We start from the raw sequence: 19,261 nt of genomic DNA on the forward strand, positions 1-19,261 counted from the left end.
TTCTCTTTCCACTGGTAATTTTCTCAATGAGTGAGAGGAGGGCAAAGCATTAGACAATGAGAACATCGTCAAAGCACAGATGTCGCCTCCAGGCACTCTCTTTCTGCTGGCTCAACGCACATCAACCAACGACAAGCGTGAATTGGGTTCTATAAAATCCAAGTCCAGGAAAGCAGAGATGCTTGCAGATTCAAAGAGGGGAAAAACAAGCGACCTCTGAGCATGACTCATAGAGAAACTACAGATGAACAAGAGAGACTTTGGCGGTTTCAGAAAATTTACGATCCAGCCCTCCAGAAACCATAGCTACAGTCCTCAATTATGTGAGGTGCTGCAGATAACTGGTTTGACTGCTCAATCTATACTAATTTTGCCTCCATGAGCTACCCTCTAAAACAGTGGTCACCAACTGGTGGTCAGTGAGAAAATGTTGGTGGTCCGCAGAAAAATTATTCACATTTTTTATATTGCACTAAATCAGAGGTCCTCAAACTACGACCCCTGGGATGGATACGTGCAATGATCATTTGTGTTGCTGCAGAGAGTCTCCCCCTTTGAGGTCTTTTTATGTGGACCGGAGAGGGGCAGAAATTCCAAGTTGGGGCCTGCTTCAGCCTCCTGGTGCGGGGCTTTGGTGAAGGTTGAAGGGAAGTGCCGTTGGTGGCAAAGACCCAGAGGGCCTCGTTCCAGTGGGACTGCATCATTTATTTATTTATTTATTAAATTTATAGGCCACCCAATCCCGCAGGACTCATGGCCTGGAACTGGCTGACCACCTCAGCCCAGTGAGCCTCCAGGCACCGGTACCTGGCCTTCCACTCCCGCAGGCCTTCCTGCTTGGAAAGCCCATGCTCGTAGTCCTCAGTGAGGTGCTTCTGCTGAGCCTCCTTCTCGGCCAGATCCAATTTGAACTGAGCTGTTTTGCCAACTATTTCTCGTGGTGGCTGCTTAACTCCAACAACTGCTTCCTGTTGAGCCCCAAACAGCCCGGGCAGGGAGACAAGGAGTGACTGGGAGGGGAGGGGTGAGTAGAGGCTGGCGAGGCACCCCTCAATGTGAGTGACATCGAGTTGGCCACACCCACCCAGGCACATAACCACCTAGCCACGTCCACCCAGCTGGTCATTAGGCAGATCATATTAGTGGTCCATGGGATTTAAAATTACAGTATTTTTTGGAGTATAAGACGCATCTTTTCCTCTCAAAAAAAAGGCTGAAAATCTGGGTGCGTCTTATATACTGAATGCAGCATTTTTTTGCCTCCCGAAACCCCAACCCTTCACCAAAATGGCTGTGCAGAGCCTGTAGAAGGCTTTCAGAGAGCTCCTGGCGGCTGGGAGGACAGAAATGAGTGAACAACAGGCCGTTTTTTGCTCAATTCCCCCCCCCCCCCCCGAGCCCTCAGGAGTATTCTATAAACCTTCTAAAGGTTATGCAGGCATTTTTTTTGACAAAAAATGGACTCATTTTCACAAAAAACGGGCCGTTTTTTGTTCATTGGGGGGAGCACCCCCCAGGAGGACTCTGCAAATCCCCTAAAGGCTATTCATGCCTTTTGGGGGGAGGGAAACCGGGCCCGTTTTCATGAAAAACAGGCCATTTTGGGGAGGTTTGCAGAGTGCTAAAACTTTTTTTTTAATTTGCCTCTTCAAAACCTTGGTGCGTCTTATACTCCAGTGCGCCTTATACTCTGAAAAACACAGTATGAATTTAGAGGTCCCTGAGGTCCAAAAGGTTGGTGAGCCCTGCTCTAAAAAATTTAACTTCTGCAATGGTTTCCTCTGCTTATTTCACTTCAAAGAAGGGTCAGTACATTTTTGCAATTCTTCTATTTTTCACTGATAAACAGCCAAGTTGTGCTTTCAACATGGTCCAAATGCTTCCTCTGCCACTTTTCATATATATATATATATATATATATATATATATATATATATATATATATATATATATATATATATATATATATATATATATATATATATCCACTAAGCACCGTTACCTATTCCTGCCAAAACCTAGCCCTTAAAGCACAAAACCATAGCAATTTACATCCACCAAAAATATGAGAGGTGGCAGCAGGACAAAGGGAAAGAAGTTTGAAAATCACCTAGCAGATCCTCCTGTAGAGCTGATACCAACTTTAGGACTCAACAAAGTCACTACAGATAGTCCTCAACTTACGACCACAATGGAGGTCAAAATTTCCACTACTCTTACCAGACCTGGAGATGACCAGGAAGATTTTTCAATTCTCCGAATTCTCCAACCAGTATGTGGAATGCAGACTTCTGAGAATTGAAGTGCACAAATATTGAAGTTGTCAAGGTAGAGAAACAACGCCTTAAACTTTCCAGCTGTTAGGAAATAGAGGAACAGGACTAGTTTTTCCCATCCTTGTGACCTTCTTAGATGCACCAAAGTGACCATTTATGTGATTTACATGAAATTTTGGGCTCAGTTGTTGTAGTTAAATCAAGGATTACCTGCATTGCTAGATTAGCCAACTTTTGTTCTTACCTTTCTTCTTCTTCTAGGGGATATAAAGTTAATATCTTGGCAAATTCATTTGGACAAAGACGCAGAAAGAACATGAGAAGTCTGTTTTTGTTCATAAGGGATGCACTGTAGGCAACGAAGGGCTACCTGCCATGTTCATTGCAATAAAGAGATTTGAGATAGGCTTTTGAACTCAGTTTATTTTCTGCCTCTCTTATATTTTCCATTCCTAAGTCCCAAAGCAAGTAAGGACATTTTGTCTTACCAGCAAGCATAGAAGTTCAGATCAGCACCTTTTTTAACTGCACCGTGTCCAAACTATCACTTACAAATGCTCTACTATCACAGCACATTTAATATGTCTCTTCTTCTGTAGCAGCTCCTTAGGTACACTGAATGCATTTCCGATTAGCCTACAAATTACTGAGTTATTTGCCCCTCTGTATATTAAGGTCTCAAATCCTACCAAAATAATTTCCCAGGAAACAAGTTCTGCTATCAGGGTTACATGTTTTCAGTTATTAGCCACAGCCAGTTTAATTAACCATTAGAAGGGACACGGTGACTCAGTGGCTAAGACGCTGAGCTTGTCAATCAGAAAGGTCGGCAGTTCAGCAGTTCGAATCCCGAGCGCCGCATAACGGAGTGAGCTCCCGTTACTTGTCCCAGCTTCTGCCAACCTAGCAGTTCAAAAGCATGTAAAATGCAAGTAGAAAAATAGGGACCACCTTTGGTGGGAAGATAACAGTGTTCTATACACCTTCGGCATTTAATCATGCTGACCACATGACCACGGAGACGTCTTTGGACAGTGCTGGCTCTTCGGCTTTGAAACGGAGATGAACACTGCCTCCTAGAGTCAGGAGTGACTAGCACATATATGCAAGGGGAACTTTTACCTTTAATATACTACTGTCCCAATAAATTTTGGCAACTCTGCCTTTATTTTTTTCAAGTTTGCAGAAGGGGAGAGAGAATCATGTCCATAGGTTCATTTAATAGTACCGACCCATCATAATTAACCCTCTGTCCAAATGAGCCATTGTTTGGACCACAAATCGAAATTGAATGAACCTCATAAATCTTTGCAATCCTATTTGTAAGCCAAAAAAAAAAAAGCAGGATCTTTTTCTTCATTTTCTCCATGGAGATTCTCAGTCATCCAAGTCCTGGTTGCCCCAAAAGTGCTTTTTATTTTTCTTGAAGACGTTTCACTTCTCATCCAAGAAGCTTCTTCAGTTCTGACAGTGGAAAAATGGAAGGATTTATATTCCTTGCAGTTCTCTCATCGTTAGCACTCTCTCTGAGAGTTGTTTTCTTCATTTTGTAACAAAATGCAAATCAAGGATAAGTGACACAATATGACACTGGCAACTTCAAATGGGCTTAGTTTTTAGGCCCAGCAAAATAAAAAAAGTAGACTCTGGATTTAATTAAATAGAAACCTCCATAGAATCATTTTTCTGAAGTAGAATACAGCTTGTTCCTTAGGTTTTTTTTTGGGAGTGGGGGGGAGTTCCCCAAAGTAGACACACAGCAAGCATATTATTTTTTAAATGTACGGTCTCATGCTTTCCCTCTATTTGTATTGTCTGGAGTTTCACCATTTAGCAGGGTCATTTTGAAATGCCAAACGCTTTGGCTTGTGGCCAGTTTTCCAGAAGTGGGCAGCACAAGACAGTTTCGATTCTTTTCCGTATCAGCTTTTATAGTTTCACTATGCCACTTATAGTCAGCTGTTTCTTTATAAGCAGCAGTATCATAATATGCTTCTCTGTCCATGCAGTCTCCCAGAAAGGGCCAAGAATTATCCATGCAACAAAGATTTGGAGAAGGCCATTTACAGCAGACTTAATACTGGTACCCAGGTTCTAACTGCAAAAAGCAATATTTCACAGATCTATGTAAAAGAATAGGGTTGGCAAAGCCATGTTCTTCTTATATCCAAACCAGACAATGATAGCAATAACACTTAAGATTTATATACTGCTTTATATAGTGCTTTACAGCTCTAAGTGGTTTACAGAGTCGGCCTATTGCCCCCAACAATCTGGGTCCTCATTTTACCCACCTCGGAAGGATGGAAGGCTGAGTCAACCTTGAGCCGGTGAGAATCGAACTGCTGCCTGCAATACTGCATTCTCACCAATTATCATACCCAAAATATGTCAGACGGATTGAAGTAACCTACAGCTTGTATACTATATTTTGATCTCACGAAGGCAAACACCAGACAAACATGGAGAAGCATAATAGCAAATGTTCTTCACAATTCAAAAATAAATGTGTTTGGATGCATATTAGAGTATAAGGCAAGCTTACTGTTTTGACCAAGGCTTTCCAAGAGCATGAAGCAAATGCCTTGTCCCGACAAAAACACCACTTAATTTACTTAATTTATTGTGAATTCTGCTCATTCACATCGACCAAAGTCTTTCAAGGGAGGATTTACAGTCACCGACCTTATCTGGCTTGGAGAGCTGACAGGCTGATATCTACAAAACTTGGCAAGGAGTCTCGGAGAGTCACAAACCAATTAAGCGAAATAATTGTCTCCTGCAAACTCCACTCCCCTTTCACTCCTCTTTTATTCCCTCTGGGAGGGGGCATTCATTGTCCACCTGTGGCCTTACTCCCAAGTCGACCCCTGTTCTTTATCTGTTCCCTTCGCCTGGCAACTCTGTGCATGCGCACACTGGGAACAGGCTCCAGCTGTTCATCTGCCTCACTGATTTCTGACTCTGAAAGCAGCTGATAACTGACATACGGCTCTGGCCCCCTCTCTGCCTCCGACACAGAGCCCTCATCAGAGCCTTCTCCAGACTCCAGGACTGGCCCATGTTCCTCCCCAACCTCCTCACTGTCTAAATCTGCTGCCAGCTCTGCTGGAAGGCCACAACACGTGCCTCTGACATATATCTTTTCTTCCCTTTAATATGCAAAATTTTGTAAGACATTCTAAAATGTTAAAGCTTTTATACAACAATTCTCATTTTTTATATATATGTATATGTATATGTATATGTATATGTATGTATGTATGTATGTATGTATATGTATATGTATGTGTGTGTGTATATATATATATATAAAAAACCAAACATAGCGTAATGAATTTTAGGGTGCCGGTTCATCTAAGAAATTGCCCCCCTCATTTAAATCTCTGTTTGGCTGGGAAGAATCAAGCCTTCTGGGCAACCTACCACCCCATAACTGCAATACGGGCAATATTTTTCATACACAGTGCACATTAAGGATAATGAATAACATGCTAATTATGCCATATGAATTATATCCCCATCTCTGTGAGACTAAGACAGAACGTTATTAACATTTCTTCTACTAGATGCAGGAAACTAGCTTCCTTTATTACCTATTTATACTGAACCTGTTAATGAATGAGATATTAGCTGTTTCCGCTTAAGCAGCATTACGACAGCAAATATTTGCATTGAAGGTTAACTTAGACAGTAGGAAGACCAAAATACATGATGGCAGGCACAGATGTAAGTTACTAATTAGCAAAGGCCATCAGGGAAAGTACTACAAGCAAGTTATATTTTATCCCTGCATCAAGGTTTGCTTTGAGAAAATCCTCTAGAGTTTAGAGTTTTAGAGTTTTATTAGAATTTGTAGGCCGCCCTTTTCCCTGAGGGGACTCAGGGCGGCTCACATAAAACCGGGAAAGGGGAATACAGACATCAAGATAGAAACATATAATAAAATGGTAGGCAACATACATTCATCATTCGGGAGGGGCAACTATCCTTATCCCCAGGCCTGACGGGCGAGCCAGTTCTTCAAGGCTATGCGGAAGGCCTGGACGGTGGAGAGGGTACGAATCTCTACGGGGAGCTCGTTCCAAAGGGTCGGGGCTACTGCTGAGAAGGCCCTCCTCCTTGTGGTTGCCAGCCGACACTGGCTGGCCGATGGGATACGGAGGAGGCCTAGTCTATGGGATCTTATTGGTCGCAGGGATGTAATTGGCAGAAGGCGGTCTCTCAAGTATCCAGATCCACTGCCATGTAGGGCTTTATGGGTGATTAATAGCACCTTGAAGCGCATCCGGAGATCGACAGGCAGCCAGCGCAACTCGCGGAGGATAGGTGTTATGCGGGTGAATCGAGGTGCACCCGCAATCACTCGCGCGGCTGCGTTCTGCACTAGCTGAAGTCGCCGGATGCTCTTCAAGGGCAGCCCCATGTAGAGCACATTGCAGTATTCCAGCCTAGAGATCACAAGGGCCCGAGTGACTGTTGTGAGAGCCTCCCGATTCAGGTAGGGTCGCAACTGGCGCACCAGGCGAACCTGGGCGAATGCCCCCCTGGTCACAGCCATTAGGTGGTGGTCAAATGACAGCTGTGGATCCAGGAGGACTCCCAAGTTGCGAACCCTCTCTGAGGGGTGTAAAATTTGACCCCCCAGCCTGAGTGGTGGAATATTAGTCAAATCTTTGGGAGGAAAACACAACAGCCACTCGGTCTTTTCTGGGTTGAGCACAAGCTTGTTAACCCTCATCCAGTCCATAACGGCCTCAAGGCCCCGGCCCATCACATCTACCGCTTCATTGAGTTGGCACGGGGCGGACAGATACAATTGAGTATCGTCCGCATATTGATGGTATCTAATCCCGTGCCTGCGGATGATCTCTCCCAGCGGTTTCATGTAGATGTTGAATAGTAGGGGGGATAAGACCGAACCCTGAGGCACCCCATAATTTAGGGGCCTAGGGGACGATCTCTGCCCCCCCACTAACACCGACTGCGACCTGTCCGAGAGGTAGGAGGAGAACCACCGTAACACGGTGCCTCCCACTCCCACCTCCCGCAGTCGTCGCAGAAGGATACCATGGTCGATGGTATCGAAAGCCGCTGAGAGGTCAAGGAGGACCAGGATGGAGGGATGTCCTTCATCTCTGGCTCTCCAGAGATCATCAATCAATGCGACCAAAGCGGTTTCTGTGCTGTAACCGGGTCTGAAGCCTGACTGGAAGGGGTCTAGGTAGAGCAGGAATAGGCCACGAGTTACAACCATGCTCAGCATATTTTTCTTCCATGGAAATTAGTAAAGTTGCAATAGTTATACTTAACATTTAATTTCCATCTTTTTTGCCTTCACTTTTTTTTTTCAAATGCCAGTTAGTAAAGATTACCTTAAAAGGGATGCGGTGGCTCAGTGGCCAAGACGCTGACCTTATTGATCAGAAAGCTCTCGGCAGTTCAGTAGTTCGAATCTCTAGCGCTGCGTAATCGAGTGAGCTCCGGTTACTTGTCCCAGCTTCTACCAATCTAGCAGTTTGAAAGCACGTAAAAAAAATGCAAGGAGAAAAATAGGAACCACCTTTGGTGGGAAGGGAACAGTGTTCCGTGCGCCTTCGCCATTTAGTTTAGTTTAGTCATGCCGGCCACATGACCACGGAGACGTCTTTGGACAGTGCTAGCTCTTCGGATTTGAAATGGAGATGAGCACCGCCCCCTAGAGTTGGGAGTGACTAGCACATATGTGCGAGGGGAACCTTTACCTTAAAGATCACCTTGTGGAGACATGTTCTGTGGGCAGGGACCGGGGAAACCCTAGAAATAATCTCACTTTAATTCTGAAATCACACCACTTCGCCTCTTTAACAATATCATCTACTTGTTTTGGAACACTGAGAGCATATGTATCAAAATGGAAATCAAAATTTCCCCCCAAATATCCCGTCTCGGCAATAAGTTATCTTATGGCTGATGAATGCACATTAATAAAGAGAAATTATTTTTTCCCTATCCAATCTGCCTTTCAGCTAAATATGGTAATCATTTTCCTCAAATATTCAAATTCTCCACACCAAATAGCGCAGGTTGGGTGGCATTACACCAGACAAACCAACATCTTATGAATATTATAATACTAACATCTTCATATCATTTTCTTCAGCCTTTAGAAATGACTAACTAATACAGGTGTGTTCAACCCACAGCTCCACAAAATTGTAAACTTTTAATATTGTGAATATATATATATATATATATATATATATATATATATATATATATATATATATACACACACACACACACACACACACACACACACACATACATACATACATACATACACACACACACACACACATACATATACCTACATACATATACATACATATACATATATAAAATACAGGGCCCAAGACAATTCCTATTCACTCAATGAGGCCCAGTCAAGCCAAAAGGTTGGACATCCATGACCTAACATAAATAACATGCAATCACTTAACTTTATGGTCATTAAACAAATGATTTTAAGTCAAGGATGAGTAGTCTTTGTAGACCATTTGAAATTACAACGGCACTGGAAAAAGTAACATGATCATTTTTCTGCAGCAAGAAATGTCGTAGAATGGGGCAAAACTCCCTTCATTACGGTCTTGCTTAGCAATGGAAAATGTGGGTTTCGTTGCGGTAGTAAGTCAAAGGACTATCGGCCCATGGCTGTTCTCAGACACTCAACAGTCACTTCCCCACTTGAAAGGAAAAATCTTTAATATGTGCAACTCCTATCAGCAAAAAGTTGCATAATAACTGGTAAAGCAAGTGATGAGAACAGGGGTGGAACTCATGCATATGTACACCGCATGCGGGACGTAAGCATATACAAATACATTTCATAAAATATGTAATGCAGATTTGTTTTTATTGTGGCTCCTTAGAAACCCCCAAAGCCCATTTTTTTACAGGAGTGTGGAACTCAAGCCAAGTCTTCTGAGATTACTTCCAAGAGCAAGTGAGTAATGGACTATTCATAGATGGCATGAAGTAATGACTTCTGGAGAACATGACTTCATCCAGACTCCATCATTCCCCACCCTTTATTTTCAGCTCAGGACGTCTGCTCTGACTGTGCCTGCCTCATACCAGAGCAGATGGAGGCTGGAATGGATGTGTTCATGTGCTACGGCAAAGAATTCTTCCATGGAAGCATTAAAAAAGCAAAGAGGAAGGTTTTATTAACGCGGCACTAGAGAACAGAGCTTGTTCCTGAAGGCGAGGCCGTGCTGAACTGACATTAAAAAAATCCCAAGATAAATTATGATCAAACAAGACAAAGGTTAGGTTATAGCAATACAAAAATAGAATTCCCCAAATAGCCATGTTATATATTCCTTGTTGTAACCTCTGCCTCACTAAGGACTAGGAACATAAATGTTTGATTAAAATATTTCATTTTAATCAAACTTATATTGATATATTCAACTTATATATCACCGAAAATCATGCCAATATTTATCAACACTTTCTATATAATTCCAAAATTGAAGACGAGGAGAAGAAATAAAATAGGAAGTGATTGAGCTAAATCTCAGTCAATCAAAGTGCCTCTTAGAAATAACTTCCTAATGCATATGTGACTGGGAAGAAAACCTCTGAAATGAGAATTTTTTTAAAAAAATAATCACATTATTTTCTCATGACAAAGCTGAAGACAAGTTAAATGCTTGGAAAAGAGGCTATAAATCTATCATGGGTAACTAAGATCCATAGATACTGAAGAAGGCAGAAAAAATATCACAACTCCAATAAATTTCCATTTTACAGAACAAGGGATACTGACTACTCTAACCTCTTATCATCTTTGCCTTTTTCTAAGCCCCAAATGCTTTACCCCATTTATCAACATGCCATGGAGTCTCATGGGATCCAAAACCACTACTGAGAATACTTCTGAGCTCCTGAACTATCACTGTGGTCCTTCAGAATGTAGGATTAGGCATATTGACTGACGAAATAAAAAGTTACAAAGCACACAGAAACTTAGATGTATATTTCCATTTGATAGCACCCATACAGTATTGGACAGTTCAAAGATAGCTGTAAGAATTATAGCTCAAACTTCCAGGAAGCCTTAGGGATATCAAAAGGCCAGGCTACGTTTAGATCAGGGGTGTCCAACCGTAGCCACTTAAAGACTTGGACTAAGGGGAGACATGATAGCAGTGTTCCAATATTTGAAGGGCTGACACAAAGACGAGAAGGCCAATCTATTTTCCAAAGTATCAGAAGGCAAGGCAAGAAACAACAGATGGAAACGAATCAAAGAGAGATCCAACCTAGCACGAAGGAGAAATTTCCTGACAGTGAGAACAGCTTGCATTCACTGGAGGCTTTTGAGGAAACTAGGCAGCCGCCTATCTGAAATGGTATGAGGTCCCCTGCTTGGAGACCTCAGACCATTTGAAACTCAAATACTTTGGCCACCAAATGAGAAGGAAGGACTCCCTGGAGACGAGCCTAATGCTGGGAAAGATTGAGGGCAAAAGAAGGGGACAAGAATGAGGGGGCTGGATGGAGTCACCGAAGCAGTAGGCAAGAGCTTAAATGGACTCCAGAGGATGGTAGAGGATAGGAAGGCCTGGAGGAACGCTGTCCATGGGGTCGCGATGGGTCAGACATGAGTTCGCAACTAACAACAACTCCTGCTTGAGCAGGGGGCTGGACTAGAAGACCTTCAAGGTCCCTTCCAACTCTGTTGTTCAGCATGGCTGGCTGGGAATTCTGGGAGTTGTTCTACATAGTTTTCTTCTTCATCACAATCAGAAAGCCCCACCCAGAATGGAAAAGGATCCAGAAGGAAATCTACAGTATCTTCCGGGTGCTGGGCTGAAGAAAGCTGCCTTCACAATGATTTTCTTGGAAGACTCAACACACTCAAGCCCCTTCCCAGGATTTCCAGCCCTGATTACATTGCTGCTTCCCTTTTCAGCTAGAGAGTCTGGCTTTTCATTCATTCTATGGCTTTATGTTTATGTTTATGTTTTATTCTGAGCCATCCAGGGTCACGCCTGTTTTTTTTGGGGGGGATGACTCTTAAAGTTGTCCGGGCTGAGAAACACTGTTCTGCATCATTGCAGTAGAAAAAGTTTGGGACATATTTTTTTTTAAAAATTGTACTATAAATACTGTTGGAAGTCTGTTAAAAACGAAGAAGACCGGCCTTTCTTTAATGCGGTGCCTACCTGACAGGTTAGAAAAGCTTCCATCATGCCCCATCAGTTTAGGGCCATTGTAGTAGCCCGACCCATCTCGCGGGCACCAGGTTGGAGAAGACTGAAAGAGTCTGTATGCTGAGAACCATCCTGCCTTTGGTTTGTGCCAGAATGCAATTAAAACAAGACAACAAACCTTTTGCCCCAAGCCGGATGCAAAAAAAATTGATGCAATGCATCTCAAGAAAGTTAAGTTTGTACCTAAAGAGAATATGGGTACTTTAAACCTGTACCTTTGGGGGTTTTTTTTGAGAAGTTAATATATTTTGGATCTATTCTATAGCTGTTGGGACTTTTTTAAAAATAAAATAAAAAGTTTGAAAAAATAAAGAGACGACGGGGGTGGAGGTAGATCTAAAGACGATGCATAAAGGAATCGATCCATACATGCATTCAAGCCTTAGCAGTTTGGGGGCTTCCAAGGGGTCACCGAAGCCCACCTGAACCTCTCTCGGTGGGGCAAGGAGGAAGCCCAGATCCAGAAGGCGGAACCCTTTCCTCGCGCCGTCTAAGGGGCGCCCACACTTCTTGCAAGCCCTTCGCGGGCAGCTCCGAGCTGAACCTCCCGGGCTCGATCGGGCAGGCGGGGTGGAGCAAGACCCGACCAAGGAGGGCGATCGGAGGCGGGGAGGAGGGCACGAGGGTGCGTGAGGCTGTCCATCCCACCCCCCGCCCGGGCGCCCACCCGCTACCGCGGGGAAGAGGCAGGAGGGCGACCTTCCTCCACCCCACCCCAGGCGGGAAAGCGGACCAAGCCGATGCCCTCCACGAGGAGCCCCTTTACCTTGACGAAGAGTTCGATGAGGGGCTCCTTGCCGTCGCCGCCCGCCTCCTTCATGCCGTTGACCGGCACCGAGAGCGCCATGCCGATCCACCCGCACAGGAACTCGCCTCTCACCAGGCTCGGATCGGATCCTTCTCCGGGCGGGCGGGTCCCTCGAGATGACAGGGAAAGGGGGGGAAAAAAACAGAGCCACTCGATTGCTCTCGCTCCCGCACCTCAAGCGCGACTGACGGGGCCCTTTCAAGACACGGACTATTTATACCCAAGGGGCGTAGCCCTAGAAGGGGGCGGGGTTCGGAGAGAACGGCGAGAACTTTTTTTTAAAGAAAACTGGAAATACGCCGCCCAAAGCAGAGCCCACCGTGGAGTGGGCGGGGTTTAAGCGGGAGACAGGGGCAATTCGACAGGACCAACCAACCGGGCGCCGCTGAGAGGAAAGGAACCTCGCGCTCTTCATGCAAGTGGGTGCGGCCTGACAGTGGGCGTGGTTTGAAGTGGGAAGGGCTGGGCTGTATAGACTCCCGCCTTTTTTGCTTCCCTTCATCCAGATGAGGGAGAAGAGGAGCGGCTGGCTCTGATTGGTTGATCCTAAAGGCACGTCTCTCGATTTTGGCTAGCTAAGTGATGCGGAGGATATATGATAGTACAAAGTTCTGAGCAAGAGGCTAGTCCCTAGCGAGTTTCGATTGTTTGATGCTTGTCTGATTAGGTTAAACCTTTCCATTTCACGAGGTGTCTTAAATTCAGTCAGGTATTTAAAAAGCATCCAATAAAAAATATCAATGTACTGTAAACCATAAAAAGTGCATCCATCTAGCATGAACATTTTCTGGTGAGTTTTGATGACACAAACAGGAACAGCTTTTGAGAAATATGGGATACTAGCTGGATATCCGTGTTTCATGACGAAACTATATGATCGGGCAATGCAGAACAAATCTGGTTCACTATGGTTCAATCCTTTGGCTCAGTGGTGGCCAGTGATTGAAACTCATAAGGGAATCTCTCTCTCACTGCCTTGAGTCTGGAAGCAGTTCCATAGGTGGAAGGCGTAGACATTATGGTGAGATACCAACCTTTAGTACGGTAAGGAGCCCCAGAATGAATTTGTGATTTCAGGATTCACTGAAAGAACGGAACCATGGGTATATAATCTGTGTTTGTAATTGCTGCAAAGATTAAAAGTTGCTTCTTTAAATATTTCTTTCCTTCCATTTTTTTTGGTATTTCTCTCACTTTTACGTTTCTCACTTTTTCTTTTCTTCTCTTTCTCTCTTCATTTCAGTAGTTTTTAATCCTGTATGATCTTTTCTTCCATAATTTTTTTATTTATAAAAAAACATGCACAAGGCACTGTTTCCAGGGACTTCCAAATAAGCTTATAATTGGTGACATTTTGAGCCTCTTATCAAAAAATTTGGCTCTCAGCCAGACAGTAGCTGCATCATAATCACTCAACACTCAACTATTTTTTCTCTGGAAGGTACTGATTCCTAATAGCTATTTATAGCGAAATACATCAGCAACTTCCTCTTCCAATTCCCCAGAAACTGATTTCCCAATTCCAAAATCAAACCAGGCATGAGGCTGTGATCTGTTGCCTGAGGTCTTTGCTTAAACTTGTTTGTGTGCTGCAGACTGAGTTCTGGTGTTGGAAAGAGAATTAATTTAGTCCCCCAATTCTACACGTTTATGTTAATTTTAATATTTTTAATTAGTCAAATTAATAATTAAATAAGGCATTTCCAACCTGTGACCCACAGGCTGCCATGGAGCCTTGGAACAGCTCATAATGCAGCCCCACAGCTATAATAAAAAGTATTAAACAATAAAGGAAGCTTGTTATTTACAGTACGTATATCTCTATATAAAAGCAAAATACCATCACGAAATCTCCAGAACCGTAAAGCCTATAAACTTGAAATTTGGCACGTATGTTTCTCTTGGCTTCTAGGTGCTTGCTAAGAAAGGATTTGTTGAAATGACCATCAGATCATTAGTATTTCTTCTACAGTAATTAACACGCTCTGGTGTTAAAGAGTTCTACTCCACCTCCCCACCTGAAAAGAACTCTGCTCCAGCTGCCAGTTGCCTCACATTCTGTTACCTCTGTTCAAACTGGCAGACTTTCCACTCCTTCACTCAGGAGCAGTCTGGACTCCTTACAGTACTAAATGTCAGTACCTCGCCACAATTTCTACGCCTTCCACCTATGGAACTGCTTCCGGACTCAAAGCGATGGGAGCGATATTCCCCTATGTTTCAATCACCCACCACCATTGAACCAACAGATTGAACCAGAGTGAACTGGATTTCTCCTGCGTTGCCCAATCACATAGTTTCATCGCGAAGCACGGGTATCCAGCTAGTTAACTATATTACTGTATATATTTCATATGTGGCCCAAGACAATTCCTTTTCACTCAATGCACCCCAGGCAAGCCAAAATGTTGGACGCCCATGTACTAAATAATAAAATTAATGTCATTAATTTAATTAATATTGGTCAAATTACTTTTAATTTTAAATTAATAACTACATAAAATTAATTTAATTCATTTGCCCTGGTCAAATTAATTAATTAAATTAATACAATTAATAAAGACATGTATATGTGTGGAAATGTGATCCTAGACTTCATCAACTGAAGTGTAGAACCAAGACCAAAAGGGATTACTGTTCTACTCTGTTCTGAATTGGTCCAACCACGCCCAGAATTATTACATCCTTTTAAGAAGGACATGAACACGCTGAAGGAGGTCAAGATTTTAAAAGGCAGGGATGGAAAAATCTGGCTATATTTAGCCTGAGAAGTGAAGACTGTGGGGAGACATATTTTGAAGTAGCTTGTCACGTGCAAGACAAGGCAGAATGGTTCATTGTTCCAGCAAACAGGACGAGAAACAATAGGGCTAAATTATAAAGAAATAGATTTCATCAGAATATGTCAAGGGATTCCTTGGCATGGTTTTAACTCTCTCTTAGACCCTCTAACACAGGGGTGTCAAACTCAATTTCATTGAGGGCCGCATCAGAATTGTGTTTGACCTTGGAGGGGGGAATGGGCGTGACAGGGGTGGGCGTGGCCAGCACAATGTCACTTCTGTCGAGGGCACCATTGCTGACCTGCGCGCTCTGTCGGCAAAAACAGGCTCCTGAGCTCCGTTTTCAGCTGCAATGGCCTCCTGCATCCTTCTGCCAGTAAAAATGGAACTTGGGAGTGCTGCCCGTGGCCCTCCCGAGCTCCCTTTTCGCTGGCAGAGGCACCACGGGCCGGTCCTTTGCTCTTTCCAGGGCATCCCAAAAGGCCAGATCTAAATACCCTGCGGGCCGGATGCAGCCCCTGGGCCTTGAGTTTGACACCCCTGCTCTTAACTGAAAGAACTGTTCAGAAAGACACTGTAATAGTAGATTGCGTTGACCAAACCAGTTGGACTAATCAGTTGTTTCTCAACCTTGGCAACTTTAAGATGGGTGGATCTATTCCCAGAATTAGCCAGCCATTATGCAAAAGGAGTTGAAGGCCATGATGGCTGGGAATTCTGGGAACTGAAGTCCACCCATTTTAAAATTGCCAAAGTTGAGAAACCTCTACTAGAGGCTTTTAATGATATACAGGAGGCTTATACTGTTCCGCAATTTTACATGAGACTAAAGCTTTTTGATGTTCCATGGAGCCTCAAAGAGAGTAAAACATGCATTTGTTCGCTCATCAACCGTTGGTGCCCAAAGCTAGTGCCCAAAGACACACACACAGAGGGCATTGTCTCACTTCTTCCTTGTTTGAGGCGAACTCTAGCATCGTAGCTCACTAAGGAGATCTAAACTCATTGAAGTATTGAGGGAGGCTTCCGAAAGTAGACCCAACGTTATTCTTTTAAAAATTGCTAGGAAAATCTTTGCATTAAAACTGCAACTGACAAATAAGAATGGTTCATATTAAGAGTTGCCCCATTGCAATAAATATCTTGCTGGACTTTTGAGTATTGCAAAGGCACCATTAAATATGAAGCTCCTTTGGAGTAGGAACAGAGTCTATTTTTTATATTTCAGCCTAGTAAATATATTGTGTAGATTGCCCATTGTTAACAGATTAACAAAGTTGGAAGGGACCTTATAGGTCATCTAGTCCAATCCCCCGCTCAAGCAGGAGATCCTACACCATTTCTGACAAATGGCAGTCCAATCTCTTCTTGAAAGTCTCTGGTGATGAAGCTCCCACAACCTCCGAAGGCAACTTCTGTTCCATGGGATGATCACTCTCAGAAAATTCCTCCTCATTTCTAGGTTGAATCTCTCCTTGTTCCGTTTCCATCCATTATTCCTTTTCTGGCCTTCAAGTGTTTGGAAATGATTTGACCCCCCCCCCCTCCTCTCTGTGGCAGCCCCTCAAATATTGGAAGACTGCTCTCATGTCTCCCCTGATCCTTTTCTTCATTAGACTAGCCATGCCCAGTTCCTGTAATAGTTCTTCATTGTGATAAATTGGCAATAGCTTCTTTTCTCTCTTTTTTTAAAGTATGCACACACATTGATAAGGTCTATCACTTAATGAGAAAGCAAATGATTTTGTGAAATAAAACAAGATATTTTTCACCTCAAATAGCAGAAATGTTTGAAATGGCTGCAAGCAACTCCTTTGGGACTGAACATTTGGAGTTTACCTTGGAAGAATCAAATGTACACGACTGAACAGGTAGTCCTCAACTTACAACCATGCATTTAGTGACCATTTGAAGTGATTCAAATTGCACTGAAACAAGTAAATTACCATTGGTCCTCGTACTTACAGCTGTGAGCATCCCCATAGTCACACGATAAATTGTGTGCTTGGAAACTGGCATGGGTGACAGTTGCATGTCCTGGGATCATGTTTGAATTTGAATTGAATTGTTTATTATTTATAGGCCACCCTTTTCCCTGAGGGGACTCAGGGCGGCTTACAATTCATGGGAAGGGGAGTGCAAGACAATATAACACAATACGTGAATAAACAAAATAATAACAGTAAAACACAACAGTCATTCAACATTCGGGTGGGGCGGCGTAATCCTTATCCCCAGGCCTGACGGGATAGCCAGATCTTAAGGGCTGTGCGGAAGGTCTGGACGGTGGTGAGGGTACGAATCTCCACGGGGAGATCGTTCCAAAGGGTCGGAGCTGCTACAGAGAAGGCCCTCCTCCACGTAGTCGCCAGTCGGCACTGATGTTGTTAGCTGCGAAGTCGTGTCCGACCCATCATGTCCCCATGGACAACATTCCTCCAGGCTTCCTGTCCCCCATGATTATATGATTATATCTATTTACCATCTTCCCAGTCGGCTTCTGACAGTGTCACAATCGGAGAGGTCCGATTCATGACTGTGTGATTCACTTAACAACTGCTGCGATTTGCTTAGCAATTGTGCAAAAAAGTGTTATAAAATTAGGTGCGATTCACTTAACCTCCCCCTTGTTTAGCAACAGAAGTTCTGGTCCCAATTGTGGTCCTAAGTCAAAGGCTTATATATGCGAACATAACTTTCCCAGCTAAACCTCTGTGTGTCTGCATTCAATGATCCCCTTTCAAACTTGAATGGACCAGTGTTCCACTGAAACGTTCCTATCTGTGTGCCAAACATGTAGTATGAGCGAAGGGTGAGCTGACCTGAGGTCAGCCTACAACAGATGCTTTCCAGGGCCGTTTGGCATCTGAATTTAGACGCCTCCTCCCTCCGAACAGTCACTGAGCTGCCATTTCCAGCTGCAGCTTCCCCTGCCAAGCCTCTATAACTGAGCACACAATACCAGAATTCAAAAACGTCTCACCCCAAAATAGATATCGAGGGCAGGATTGGCATATTTTTTCCTACAGGGTCTGCATTATGAACATCATGATCCGGAATTGAATTGGGTTTTTTTTTTTAATGAGTTCGCTTTTTCCTGTTCCTGCTGGCTTCCTTTTCCTCCTCCTCTCTGCAGGCTAAAATCTATGTTTTCCCTCTCCTTTTTCATTTCCTTCTTTTCATTTGCTTTTTCCCTTTGACTGGATCTTCTCTGCCTTCTCAGGTTGTTACATCACATGGCTTATTCAATAAACAGCCTTCCAGGAACCAGTGCTTAGCTTCTTCTCCCTGTGCATCATTATGTGCAATCCAATTGTGTTTCCCATTTCACAGTATGTATGTTTTAGAGGGATGCGGTGGCTCAGTGGCTAAGATGGTGAACTTGTCAATCAGAAGGGTCAGCAGTTTGGCGGTCCGAATCCTTAGCGCTGCGTAATGGGGTGAGCTCCCATTACTTGCCCCAGCTTCTGCCAACTTAGCAGTTCGAAAGTGTGTAAAAATGCAAGTAGAAAAATAAGGACCACCTTTGGTAGGAAGGTAACAGCGCTCCGTGCACCGTCAGCATTTAACCATGCTGACCACATGACCATGGAGATGTCTTCGGACAGCGCTGACTCTTCGGCTTTGAAACAGATGAGCACTGCCCCAAGAATCGGGGACATATGTGAGGTGAACTTTTACATTTATGGGTGCGTGCACGCGCACACTCACAGACACACGATTTACAACCATTGGTTTAGCAACTGCTCAGTTACACCACTGAAAAAAGTAACTTACAACTGTCTCTTTGCCCTTACCACCATTGTAGCATCCCCACAATCACGTGATCAAAATTCAAGTACTTGCGAATTTGGCATGTATTTATGAAGGTTGAGGTGCACTGGAGTCATGTGACTGCCATTTCTAACCTTCCCGGCCAACTTCCAACAGTCAATGGGGAAAGCTGGATTTGTGACATGATCCATTTAACAACTGCAGTGATTCATTTAATAACTAACCACGGGAATAAAGGTCATAAAATCAGGCACAACTCACTTAACCAACACCTTGCTTAGCAATGGAAATCCTGTCCCAACTGTGGTCATAAGTCAAGGACCATCTATATTCAAGTGAAAAAAGCTTCTTTCA

General features: G+C 43.6%; 1 protein-coding gene across 1 annotated transcript in view; it reads right to left on the bottom strand.

The window, feature by feature from the left end:
• CLIC4 (chloride intracellular channel 4) overlaps window positions 1-12,551 on the bottom strand; it is a 64,609-nt gene extending 52,058 nt beyond the window's left edge. The window contains exon 1 of the mRNA XM_032228644.1: window positions 12,309-12,551. Within this exon, the coding sequence (XP_032084535.1) occupies window positions 12,309-12,389 (81 nt within the window). The 5' untranslated portion in view covers window positions 12,390-12,551. The remainder of the gene's footprint in view (window positions 1-12,308) is intronic.
• Window positions 12,552-19,261: the final 6,710 nt, after the last annotated feature.

The sequence above is a fragment of the Thamnophis elegans genome, chromosome 12 (genome assembly GCF_009769535.1).
Source record: "Thamnophis elegans isolate rThaEle1 chromosome 12, rThaEle1.pri, whole genome shotgun sequence".
NCBI lineage: Eukaryota > Metazoa > Chordata > Lepidosauria > Squamata > Colubridae > Thamnophis > Thamnophis elegans.